Raw genomic sequence first — 12,983 nt, 5'->3', positions numbered from 1 at the left:
GTAATCCTTGCAGACCTATCAGTACAGATTTAGTTTAGTTTAGCTTTTAAACAAAACAAAACAAAACCAAAGCAAGGAGAATTTTACAAAGGAGACCTAGCAACTTCAAATCTAGTATAAAAACACCGCAATGGGGTCTCTTATCATCTAGTTAGATTCCTAGTTCACTAGTAGGGAAATGATTTTTTTCAGACAGAGTATATTATTTCAAACCAAATTATATCAGATAGGAGTGTGAGGGTCTTTATTAATAATCAGCACTTGTTAGTCTAATTTGCCTTGTAATTAATGTATTTGCTTAGTTCTTTGCAACTGGGCAGAAGCTGTCTCCATCTGATTTTCTCCAGTTCCCTTGTACTATGGCAGTCCAGCTTCACATATCCCAAGCTTTTCTTGAGTATCTACAGCTCTCAAGAAAGGATATTGGGAGACAACTAGGGTATATAGTGAGGGCAGGGTGCTAGAAAACCCCACTGCATAAAAGCAAAGGAGTTTGCCCCCAGTTTTGACTGACACTCCTCTCTTCCTGGGCTAACTTTCAGGGAAGACTTGCTGGCTGCAGGCAGAAGATGAATGGTTGGTATCTCCTTAACTGTTATCAATACTCTTTAACATGCTTAGCAGCGTAATTCCAGGCAAGATTCAAGGAATTGTCATTTCCTATGACTTCTGCCCATCTATCTGGCTTGTTACTCTGGGCTGGTGGGATGGAGAAAAGCATATTTTCTTCCTGTCCCCTGTCCCATCTGATACTTAGCACATGGATAGCAGTGTGATCCCCTACATTAGAATATACCAGATGCAAAACCGAATACATGTGCTACCATGATATATCAGGTTCATGCCCAAATCCCTAAGATGCTTATCTGCAAAAAAATCCACTAGAGTTTAATGATGCTTAAAATGGAAGCCACAGAGATTAAAAAAGTATTCCAAAATCCTGCACTTACCAGTATCAGCCGTTCTTACAGATAACAGGGGAGATGACTGATTCCCATGCCCAAGGCGGGTGAATGCCCTTACAGAAATATTGTACAGAGTATATGGTTTCAAGCCATTTAAAAGAAGATTTGTTGCTGTTGTGTTTCTCAGAATTAAAGCACTAGCATCATCATACATGACTTCATAATGAGTTATAATCCCATTAGGCTTCTCAGGTGGTGACCATCTTAAACTTATTTCTGTGGCGGTCACTTCTAATATCTCAACATGTTGGGGTGGTGAACCTGGTTCTTTAGTTTAGAAAACATAAAAGAAAGTCACATGCAGTCATCGTCCCCCCGCCCCACACATATTAAACAGCTCTCTATATCAATTCAGTTTCTTTAAGAACAACTAGAAGTTACAGTAAGACCAGGAACTGATCGATGCAACATTTTTCTTCTCCCCGTAGTTACGCTGTCACTGTAACATCAATTATAGGTAAGATAGCTAGGAACCTTCTCATCAATCATGGAATTGTGAGTCAAAATGTAACTTAAAGGTATAGTGAAGGGTAATCTTTTCAAAGAGTGACTCATTTCCAGCTTTTGAATATCCAAGGAACTATGCAATTTCTGCCAAAATTACCAGTTAATTTTAATGCAAAATAAAAACACTATATATGTTTTAAATATGTAACTGTTTGGGCATATTGGCACTGAAATATAGAACTAGAGATGTGATGGTCTGGGGGGCGGACACAGAAAAATGAAGTGGTGGTTTCCCTCTCCTCAATTTTCCTAGTTTTTTTGGGGGGGAGCCTTCACATTTCTATACAAAACCTAGTCAGCTGGTGCTTCTCTAATTTAGAAGTAGATTTCTATCATGTAAAATCAAAGCAGGAAATGCTGCTGTCCTGTTTTAGTTCGGGGGGAAACTAAATTTAATGAAGGACACAAGGAAGTCCAGGGGGATCCTCAGAAACACAGATTTATTAACTTCCACTTGATAGACTGCACAAGATGGATTAATCAGCAATGACATACAAAATTATAACATCAACATGACCAATATGCTTACCATCCTCAGGTGTTCTCACAAAAATATCATTGTCTTCAGACAGAGCACTTTCCCCTATAGTTGTGGAAGCCGCTACTCTCATTTTATAATTTGTATACTTTCTCAAACCTAGAAGGAATAAAAAGAAAAAACACTGCAAGCACAAGACACTGGTATATTGGGTGTGCCCTATTGAAATTAACCAATTCATACAGTTCTGATTCACTATAGAACGGGGTGGGGACCTTGGCTTTGGATTCTGCCACATTGTCTTTATGATTTTATTTTTCTAAATTCTGTTTTCCACTAGTTGTTGAGAATATTTTTTGTGTGTGTGTGTGTGCGTGTGTGTGTGCACATGAGAGAGGGGGGGGAGGGGGGGAGGGAGGGAAGGAGGGAACCACTAGAAGGAAAATACAATCTAAGACCATTTGTATTACTAAATACCACAAAAGTAGAAGAATCTAAAGCGAGACTAAAGTATCCTTTATTTAGCATTCCTCCAAGGTGAAGATGTGCAAAGCAGTACCTGCAAATATTGTCAGTTCTTTAAAAGTATTTTGGTTCATTAAAGCCTGTTGAATATACGTAGAGATGCAGAAATATAGAAAAGTTAAATCTATATTCTATTCCAACATAGCTTTGATAGCTACTACAGCAATTATTTAAAAGGTACTCTTACCTGTAATCAAGATGCTGTTATTTGACGTAGTCATGTGAAAAGCTCTATGTGTATCCAGCTCCATTGCATAAACCGTGTAATGTGTGATCATTCCATTGGGATTTATTGGTACATCCCAATAAAGCAAAACTGAGGACGAACTAATATTTTTATAATTGATATTTTCGACTGAGCTTGGAACTGCAGAACAAAAACATTCCATTTAGTATGAGTTAGAAGTGTGGAGAAAATTAAGTACTGCCAGCATGAAATTATGTCAGCAATAAAATTTTACCTTGTTCACTTGTCCTAGCAATGAGAAGAGCTGGTGGTCCTTCTCCAATAATGGTAAAAGCAGACACCTCAATTGCATATTCAGTGAAAGGCTGGAGTCCATTTACAAGATAGGACAGCTGCTCAGCTGAAAGGTTGATGGTATCAGGAAATGTTTTCAATGCATTTTATATATGTGTGTAAATGGAAAGAAAACTATTGTTACCATTATATTAAATCTTAAACACCAAAACAAATTAAGTAAATTTACCCCATTAAGCAAAAACCAGTGTTGGAATAGAGATGGAACAGAGGACAGTCATAGACAGAGGTTAATCCTGAACTGAACTAGACTGAAAAATGGGAGTCACATAGCACAATGCTATGTATATTTACTCTAAAGTAAGTCTTACTGAAGTTGAGGAGATTTACTCCCAGGTAAATATGTATAGGATTGTGGCCTTGGAATGTCTCCTTTCTTGTAGTATACATATTGGTTAAAAAAAGGAGAGAGTTAGTTATTCCTATTACTGTATAATGAAAATGGAAATTGTATTTTTGAACAGTGAAAATCAGTAATGATAATATAAAGACTGAATGACTATTTCTAAAAATGAACTTTCCAGCCCCAGCTTCATTCACACTTTACTTTCAAAGGGATGTAAAGAAAATCAGAATGCGGCCTTCTGTCTTATTGAATGCCTTCACTTTAAAAATTCAGAGAGGTATTTTAAGCCTGTATCCGGCAGCCAACCCGTGTTAAATGGGTCATAAATATCCATACTTAGTCAAGAAAAATACCCCATTGATAATGCTGTGCAAGAGAGTGTGCTAATGACACCATTGTGTCACAGGGTCATCTCCACCTGTTTGTTGCTCCCATGTAGCCGAGTTGTAACTTTTTGACCTATTTACCCTCAGTGGCATTTGAAAACCCATCAGTCAAAAGCTCCTGGAAAAATTAACGTCCACATGGGACATGGAGATATGTTAATCTCCTCCAATCACACCTGCCTTGGCAACTGAAATAACTGATTGTCTATGCAGCTTCTTCAACGGCTCTGGCATCTTCTTTCTCTCGGTGGAAGGTCAACTGGGTGACAAGATGCTAGTACTCTCTGCTTGTGTGGCATTCTGCATTTGCTCCAGGAGGGGGCTGGAATTTGACTTCAGTAAATGACCCATTAATAATTTGGTTGGTCTCTGTGCTAAGGATCATATATGTGACAGCAGCCTTTTGAACAATGAGGGAGGTATATGGGGGGGAGAGGGACCTAGAAACTTACCAGAATCTGGATGTAGTTCTGCAGCTCTATTCGAAATAGGCAAATTATCCTCAGACATGCTCGTAAATATTACTGGAGAAAAGTTGTGCACTGTTGGAAACATCTCAGCTGAACCTTCATATGAACCAGTGACTGTTTCCACTTCACTCCAAGTGAAAGATGGTGCTGTGTTCTCATTTAAAACGTCTGGATCCAAAGCTTCAATAAAATCCTAAAAAATGAAAAACAAGGAAGTTTGAAAAATAGCGGCTCACTGCACCACCATTTGCAGGACCAGGCGTTGGGCTCCCCATACCCCAACCCATATAAATAAGAGACCAACAAGACTGGCTGGGGGCTAAAACAGGCCACAACTTTATTGAATACAGATGAAAGAGGTTTGGCTTGGGCATGGGGCATTCTAAATATTCCTGGCCTGCCAGCTAGAAGAAGAAGAAGCAGAAGAAGAAGAAGAAGAGTTTGGATTTGATATCCCGCCTTTCACTCCCTTTAAGGAGTCTCAAAGCGGCTAACATTCTCCTTTCCCTTCCTCCCCCACAACAAACACTCTGAAGGCGAGTGGGGCTGAGAGACTTCAAAGAAGTGTGACTGGCCCAAGGTCACCCAGCAGCTGCATGTGGAGGAGCGGAGACGCGAACCCGGTTCCCCAGATTACGAGACTACTGCTCTTAACCACTACACTACACTGACCACTACACGTGTGGTCAATCCAGGTGGGGGTTCTTAAGACTTACATCAAATAAGGTGACCCCCCACCCAGAGATCTCCATCTGGGGGAGGGCCTTCGGCCCTGGCCCCGCCTGGGCACACAGAAATGGCCACTCCCCCAGATCCATTTAACAGGATACCCCAGGATTTGGAGGGGGAAGCAGAAAATACAACCAGTGAGGGAACGAACGGGTAGTGGCCCAGGTGTGGGCTGCTTAAATGGACAAGGGGCAGATCTGAGGGAAGCTACCCACTCTGTTGGCTCCGCCCCCTGGTACAGCCCACATCCCCATTTGCCAAAACAAGATGCAGGAAAGAACCCAGTTCCTGATAGGCGACGGGGGCTTTTGCCAGGAAGGGTAGTTCCAGTTTCCACATTGGGGCCCCAGTGAAGCCTCTGCCATCCCGCAATGCTGCCACACCAAGAGGGGTGAGTGGACTTGCTGCCCAGGCGAGCTAGAAGTATGGGGACAGAGAGAGGCATCCCGCACAGCTGGAGAGGGGCATGAGACCTCCTCTTCCAGCCAATCAGGTGAACACCAGGGGGGCAGGTGGAAGCTTGGTGGTAGCTTGGATCACCTTCCCCCTTTGAAAGGGTGCAGTGGCTGGTGCCCAGCCTCTTGCCCATGTGGAGCCGATCACCACTGAATCACCCCCTGTTGCGCCTTCTTCATTTTGCATGTGTGTGGTTCAAAGCAAAGGTGAGAGGACTGGACAGATTAAGACATTGCTATGGAATACCCAGTAGCTGTATTTGGGGCCAGTGTCAGGAATTTCTTCCTGCAGACTAATTGGCTTGTCTGCAGGTTTTCGCCTGCCTCATAGCAAACATCACAACTTTGGCAGATAAGGCACTGGGTGGTATCTTTTAACATGAGGATACCCCTTTAAATGTGGGATGTGGGTGGCACTGTGGGTTAAACCAGAGCCTAGGGCTTGTTGATCAGAAGGTCGGCGGTTCGAATCCCTGCGATGGGGTGAGCTCCCGTTGCTCAGTCCCTGCTCCTGACAACCTAGCAGTTCGAAAGCACAAAGTGCAAGTAAATAAATAGGTACCACTCCAGAGGGAAGGTAAACGGCGTTTCTATGTGCTGCTCTGGTTCGCCAGAAGTGGCTTAGTCATGCTGGCCACATGACCCGGAAGCTGTACGCCGGCTCCCTCGGCCGATACAGCGAGATGAGCGTCACGGCTGGACCTAATAGTCAGGGGTCCTTTTACCTTTACCCCTTTAAAAGGGTCCTGGAAGGGATATTGCTGAATGGGATCCCACACAGAAGCCAATGGGCCATAGCACCCCTTCTGAGAGGCGGCACTGGCAGGAATGTCACTCTTTAACCATGTGAAGGGGTCAACCCATCCCAGGTTAAACCAGCAAGCAAGCTGGTTGAGGAGAAATACTTACCCAGTGCCTTTGCCAAACCATTTTACATCAGTAATCCATAAAGTTGTGGCCTGATTTATCCCATCCTGTGTCTTATTTAACACTGGCAATCCCCACCGCTATGCAGTGTGCCTTATGCACCCGGGACAAGTGCTTGTTTCTGGCTAAAACTCTAATTTCCAAGTCGTACATAAGAATTGGGAATAATTATACACAATAACGTGAATGCACAGAAAATCAGTAAGTAGCAAATCAGTAAGTTAAAGCACCTTGATTTTTTCTTTTAGAATTGTATCTTCAAGAGTTTCCCCTGTGTCCTCAAGTGAAACTTTTACTCTGTACTGAGTGATGATTCCATTTGGTTGCTGTGGCTTCTTCCAACCAATTCGAACAAAGGTTGCAGATACCTCTGCCATATGCAAATCAAATACAGGTCCTGGAACTGGAAAATAAGGAATACAATGAAAATGAAACACTTTAATTATTCTGTTTGTATCAAATCATTAATTGGTTATGTCAGATAAACTTTTAAGTATCATAAAATATCATTTGTGCAATGATTTGGAGTCTAATATTAAAATATAATGTATTGTATGACTATTAAAATATGAACACTGCCTAATAATATTGTCAGAGTTTAAATCTGGACCATGGCACCCTGAATGTGTGTGCCTGCAATGGTGCACAGAGTTGTGTAGACAAAAGCTACAGTTACACAAGTACCCTGCAACTTACCTAGAGAGCACTGAGATTTGGTGCATATTAGTTATATTAGAGTCTGGTCAGTAATTTCCTAAAACTTCTGGATCCAAGAAGGACCTCTTCAAGAGGGGCAACATCACTGCTTCTTTCAAGGCAATGGGCATAACACCCTGTTGAATTGAGATAAGTGCACTACCGTCTAAGAACTGGCTACCAAATATTTGGTTTGGACCCTCCAGTCAACAGTGGCTTCATTGCCAGTGCCACAAGTGTTCTGTCCACATCCTCGGCTGCAACAATTGAAACTGATCCCACAAAGAGCTTCAGGGACCTCTAACAGACCTAATGGAAATTATGCCTATGAAAGTAGAGCTTGATTGTAAATGTTGTATAAAATGATGCTACCTTAAATAAGCTGTAGAAGTAAAGCCGGTCTCTTCACTGAGCAAAACTACGAAATTCCAATTTACTATTTACTGTAACCACTTACTGCCATCTAATGGTCAAACAGCTGCTGTGAATGAAAGACGATTTTCATTCATAAGATGTAAACACGGGTGCCTACAAGGGATAATACAGGTGGGGGAGTTTCGGGCAGCAATTTTTAAAGTCTAGCCTGACTTCAAAAGCAGTAAGCAAATTAAGTGAAAGAGCAGGGTGGTTGCTGTTGAGGGACTGGTGGGGAGGAAGAGAATATACCATTTATGTACTGGTGTCAGTTTCCATTTAATTTACTCCTGTACATAATCCTCAAACCGCTTTATGTTTTGTATTTTTCAAGATTCCTAGTAGAACAAACACATGTAGCTGCTTCAAGTATAACAATGTGTACCAAAGAGTCAGTACATATTGACCAACATTCTAAACGGCAATTAAAAGAATTAAAAAATGAGGTTCGGGTCAGGAGATCAGGAAAATGCTTGTTTAAACCGGTGTGTTTTCAAGATCCGGCAGAATGCCAATACTGATCAGCCTCTTGTATTTCAGCAGAACTACTCTGCGCATATGTATGATGGATCCCTCTTTTATCCTACTTGTTGAAGTGTGGGGGAGATGGGTGTTTATTCCTTTAACAGCTGCATGAGAGGCAGAAATGCAGCCGGTACCTTTCCTCCTTCTCTCCCCATAGAGGGAAAGGCAGAGTTTCTGCCAGTCATGAAGCTGCTAAAGAGACTCGAACCCTGACAGAAAATATTGTGGTAGCCATACTTATTTATACTAAACGATTGTAGAAAGTATGTAACAGTTACTAGGACACTTCCAAACATTTCATACATGTTTTTCACAGACCACATTTAAAAACGCTGGCTTTCCAAAGAACGAGACAAAATAGAATATATCGATAATATGATGTAGTTTGTTATCAAGCATACAACTTACCTCCTGCAGGAGTGAAAACAGTTAGGTTTGACTTTGGCCCCACCCCGGCACTTGTCTCAGCAGCGACAAAAGCATCATAGGTTGTGAATGGTATTAGATTAGTAAAAGTAAACTTGAGGTCTTTTGTACTATTATCCAAAATATGGCCTGAAATAAAGAAGTAAGTTTAAAACAAATAAAGGTAAAAAAACCCGACCTTTTCTACTGACTTGGTCACTGTTGTTACATTGAATAACAACTGCAACAGGCAATTAATATTTAGTAGCTAGCTTATGTCAAAGATGGGCTGAGTTTTCATGAGCACTGTTTTAATAAGCTCTGGTGAGATTGGGTTGAAAGCTAACTGCAGTGCAAATAAACCCTGTTCATTAAGCCAAAATAGAAAAGCTGCTTTCTGCTCACTATTTCCTGCAGCAAATTTTCCAGTCACTATTTTTCATTGACTTGTTAGGATTGGAGTAGATAACGTGGTGCCCACCAGATGTTATAATACAACTTCCATCAACTTCTGCCTATGTTGTCAATGGTCAGGAATGATGGGGGCTGTAGTCCAACTTATGGAGGGCCATGTTGGCTACCCCTGCCTTAAGGCATGTCTGCAAGGCTGCTGACCCATTTGTGGTTTTGTCCCATAGGACTTACCTGATAGAGTAGCATGGAATTTCTTTTTAAGCAGGCATAGGGTTACTTTTATGGGCAGAAGAGCTGGGCTTTTACAGTGCAACAGGCAGAAATCAAACAGCAATATTTTCACATTTCTGTCTCCATTATTAGGGGAAATTGTCATGTTATTTTTTGTATCCTAGACACACAGGTGCTTTCTCATGAAAGGGGGGCAACCCTAAATATAAATATCATTGGACCACACAGACTAGATTATCATACCGAAACCATACCGGCATCTGTCTTCAGTGTGGACAGATATTAAATTGGCACAATACTCAGTGCAGTTCAATTTTTTTTTAAATTATTTTAGTGCTTCAAAAAGACTTAGCAAAAACTTAAAATCAAAATCAAATAAAAGGTAGTTTTGCATAAATTCAGATTTCTTTTTTGAAAGATAGACCAATTAATCCATGCTTGCAGTAATGCAACAGTAAGCCTTACATCCGACAACAATGGAAAATCACGAAGATATTGAGACATATCTTCGATTTTATTAGTCAGGCAGGGATTTGAAGAAAGGAAGAAAGGTACACTATGCAAAAGTTCAGGGAAGCAGGTCCACACATATTTTCAGAGACAAAGGACACACAGCTTTTTATTTCAGTATTATCACACTATCCACTGTTCCAGGGAGTGGGGAGGGGAGAGAGGACCTAAGTGAGGACATTAAATAAATGTTTTCACCAACGGACCTTGGAAATGGAAAACAGTCATATTTCCAATCAAAAATTTAATTAAGCATTATTATTATTATTATTATTATTATTATTATTATTATTATTACCATAATTTCTGTTTGTTTTGTTTTCAGAACTTTCAAAGACAAACAAAATTACATTTCATGCAAACTTACCCAGTGGTCCATATAATTCAACTCTGTAACTAAACTTTCCCGTAACAATGGTTGGTGGCTCCCAAGAAACTGAAAAAGACTTTCCTGTAATGTTGACTTTAACAAAGTTTTGAGGTGGATCTTCTGGAACTGAAATGAAAAGAAAAGGTGTATACATCCCTTCTCTTGTGGCTGAACTAAAAGGATGCTGGCTCAGCTACAAGATATTGGAGAAGGAGTCTGGGAGAGCAAGAATTAACATCCCCCTGCCCTTAAGGGGAGTCCATATGTACATGTTAAACAGTTTAATAAATTGTTCTGTGCACACCATAAAAATCCATCCGGACAGAAATTTTAATTCTGGAAAAGAGAATGTGTCTGGGGAAAAGAGGACATATGGCAACCCTACCCATGAGTAGCCTGTGACGGCTAGTGGAGGCAGGAGCACTCTCCCAGTGGTGACAGTGATTCACTCCTTGGGCAGGGATGGTGCAGGGCAAGGCTGTGAGGTCTGGTAGCAGCAGACTTGCAAGTATACATCTGCCACTGCTCCAAAGTTCCCCCAAGCTCACCACCACTCCCCACCCCTCCCTACAAGTACACTCTTGTGCAAATTAATTGCACCAAGGCATGTTTTCTATCTTACTCGTAAACAAACATGAAAAGTCAGTTGATCATTATGGGGTCGGAAGCCTGCAGCCAATAGAAGGAATGATGCGCTTGCCACAATATACTGAGGTTCTACGAAAGAGAGTTATTCCAGAGCTGGAAAAGAGGTATCCTGGCAATACTGGGATATTGCAGCAGGACCTAGCCCCCCGTCACACATTGAAAGTGGTGAAGAAATTCATGACAGAGCAGCAAAAACAGGTACTTGATTGGCCAGGGAATTCCACGCATGTAAATCCCACTGAGAATTTGTGGGCTATATGCAAAAGTAGCCTCTGGGCTGTAGACTGAGCAACTATGGAGAAGCTCATTCAGGCACTGATTCAAGTGTGGTACAGGGATCCGAAAATCAACAGTGACTGTTCGAAACTAGTAGACTCCATGCCAAACCATGTTCAAATGCTGCTTAAAGATAGCGGAGGTCATATCTGTTACTAATGTACGTATATGTGAATTTTGTAAATGTATATGTGAGTTTTGTACAATAAACTACTAAATTCATTGTTTGTTTCAATTAATTTGCACAAGGGTGTACAGTTCCCTCACCAGGAAGGCATCACCACCTCTGCCCTCCCCCACGAGCCACCACTGATCACAGAGTTACCGTATTTTTAGCCCTATAAAGCGCACTGGCCCATAGGACGCACCTCGTTTGGGGGGGGGGATGAATAAAAAAAAATATTCCCCCCCCCCAGCCACGGGGCTGGGGCGGGGGAAGCCTGAGCTTCCCCTGACCCCAGCCCACAGAACAGGCTGCTGCCCGCAAGCCTTGCGAGCCCGCGGTAACTCCCACCGGGCGTGCAAGGCTTGTGGACACCGAAGCACGGGGCGTCCTCCGGAGGGCGCCCCGTGCTTCGTGCTGCAGGCTGCCGCCCCAAGCCTTGCGCGCCCGGCGGGACCTCCTGCCGGCCTCGCAAGGCTTGCGGATAGCTTCCTGAAGCATGGAGAGCGAGAGGGGTCAGTGCGCACCGACACCTCTCATTCTCCAGGCTTCAGCGAAAGCATGCATTTGCCCCATAGGACACACACACATTTCCCCTTCATTTTTGGAGGGGAAAAGGTGCATCCTATAGGGCGAAAAATACGGTAATCAAAGAGACTATTTTCAAAGAAAACGGCATTTCCCCCCCCCACCACCTCCTAGAAAAAGGTCACTTTGCATAATATCCTCCGAATTTCTCCACCATTTCCCATGTGCCTGCTAGAACATGGTACTTGCTCCAGAACAAAATGGAGGTTGCAAAAGGGTGGCCAGACTGCAAACATGATTGCAGTTGCTGTTACTTGCGGAGGCAACAAACAACAACAACTAAGCAATAAAAAAGAGATGGTCATTGTGCTACTGCCATGGCTGATGGTGAGCTCTGCTCCTGAGAAATTCCTGAAGCATTTTGGTGAAATGGTTTACTGTGCCCTGTGCCCCCACATTGTGAATTCAGTCCTTCCTGAAGGATAATTATTAATTATTGGATAATTATCAACCAGTCTCTGATATCCCATTTATGGACAAGATACTGGAGTGTGTGGTGGCATCTCAGCTCCTGCAGCTAGGGGGAAAGGTTGGTAGTATAATAATAATAATAATAATAATAATAATAATAATAATAATTTCTCTACCCACAAATATTGGGGGAAATTTCAAGAGGCTATTTGTGTACAGTTCAGGTGGTATATTACTAAGAATGCATAATTTCTGGAGTGTGGCAGTTGGCATATTTTAGACTATGGGTGGGGAACCTCATGCTCAAGGGTTGAACACAGCCCTCTATCCAGCTCTCCCACCCACTTTGCTGGTCCTGCTCTGCATCTTCCTTGAGTGCTTTTGTTTGTCTGGAATATGTCCTTGAACTGTGACAGTGAAGAGATTTGGCAATGGAGTGTGTGTGTATTTAGAAACCTTTGACTTCTGCACACTTGAAATGCAGCCTCCTGCACAAAGGTAAAAGTCACACACCTGTTGCTCTGCCCACTTTTGACCTCTCACCCCACTCACCACTGCTATGCGCCCTCTGGAAGGTTGCCCATAGCATGTAGCCCTTGGGTTCAAAAAACCTAGGCATTCAGGCACATAAGATTAATTAAAATATATATGTATTTGTAGAAAAGCAAGAGAGATATACTAAGATATATTGCTAGAGGCCTTAAAAAAAAGTTGAAAGCCAAAAAACGTTGCAGACCATTTGCTAAAAATAATCTTGGGAATGAATTCAAACTGTCTCAAATATTCGCTTGAACACTTTGTTAGTGATATCCCTGACATATTGCTATTTCTGCACAGCTGACAAAATGTTTCAGCTGCTTGAAGTGTGACAACGATTAGGTCAAACACGACATTATTCAAAGGCACTGCTGGACATGAAAAAAGGACAAATATTTTATATTACACTCGCTGTCAAAATGAGAACAGCTGCTAATGAAAGGAAATAAATCTCTCATCAATTCAA

The 12,983-nt window shown here is 42.0% G+C and overlaps 1 protein-coding gene across 3 annotated transcripts in view; it reads right to left on the bottom strand.

The window, feature by feature from the left end:
* The window catches only part of PTPRQ (protein tyrosine phosphatase receptor type Q), a 104,034-nt gene that overhangs the window by 60,321 nt on the left and 30,730 nt on the right, over positions 1-12,983 (bottom strand). For all 3 annotated transcript variants that reach the window (XM_083400901.1, XM_083400899.1, XM_083400900.1), the window contains exons 25-32: positions 9,892-10,020; positions 8,373-8,519; positions 6,560-6,732; positions 4,201-4,411; positions 2,937-3,062; positions 2,663-2,842; positions 2,002-2,109; positions 951-1,232 (exon numbers count right to left, since the gene is read on the bottom strand). In XM_083400901.1, the coding sequence (XP_083257027.1) occupies positions 951-1,232; positions 2,002-2,109; positions 2,663-2,842; positions 2,937-3,062; positions 4,201-4,411; positions 6,560-6,732; positions 8,373-8,519; positions 9,892-10,020 (1,356 nt within the window). The remainder of the gene's footprint in view (positions 1-950; positions 1,233-2,001; positions 2,110-2,662; positions 2,843-2,936; positions 3,063-4,200; positions 4,412-6,559; positions 6,733-8,372; positions 8,520-9,891; positions 10,021-12,983) is intronic.

This window comes from Podarcis tiliguerta (genome assembly GCF_965153285.1).
Source record: "Podarcis tiliguerta genome assembly, chromosome: 10".
Lineage (NCBI taxonomy): Eukaryota > Metazoa > Chordata > Lepidosauria > Squamata > Lacertidae > Podarcis > Podarcis tiliguerta.
Note: the sequence above shows the minus strand (reverse complement) of the source record. Positions and strands in the feature narration are given on the sequence as shown.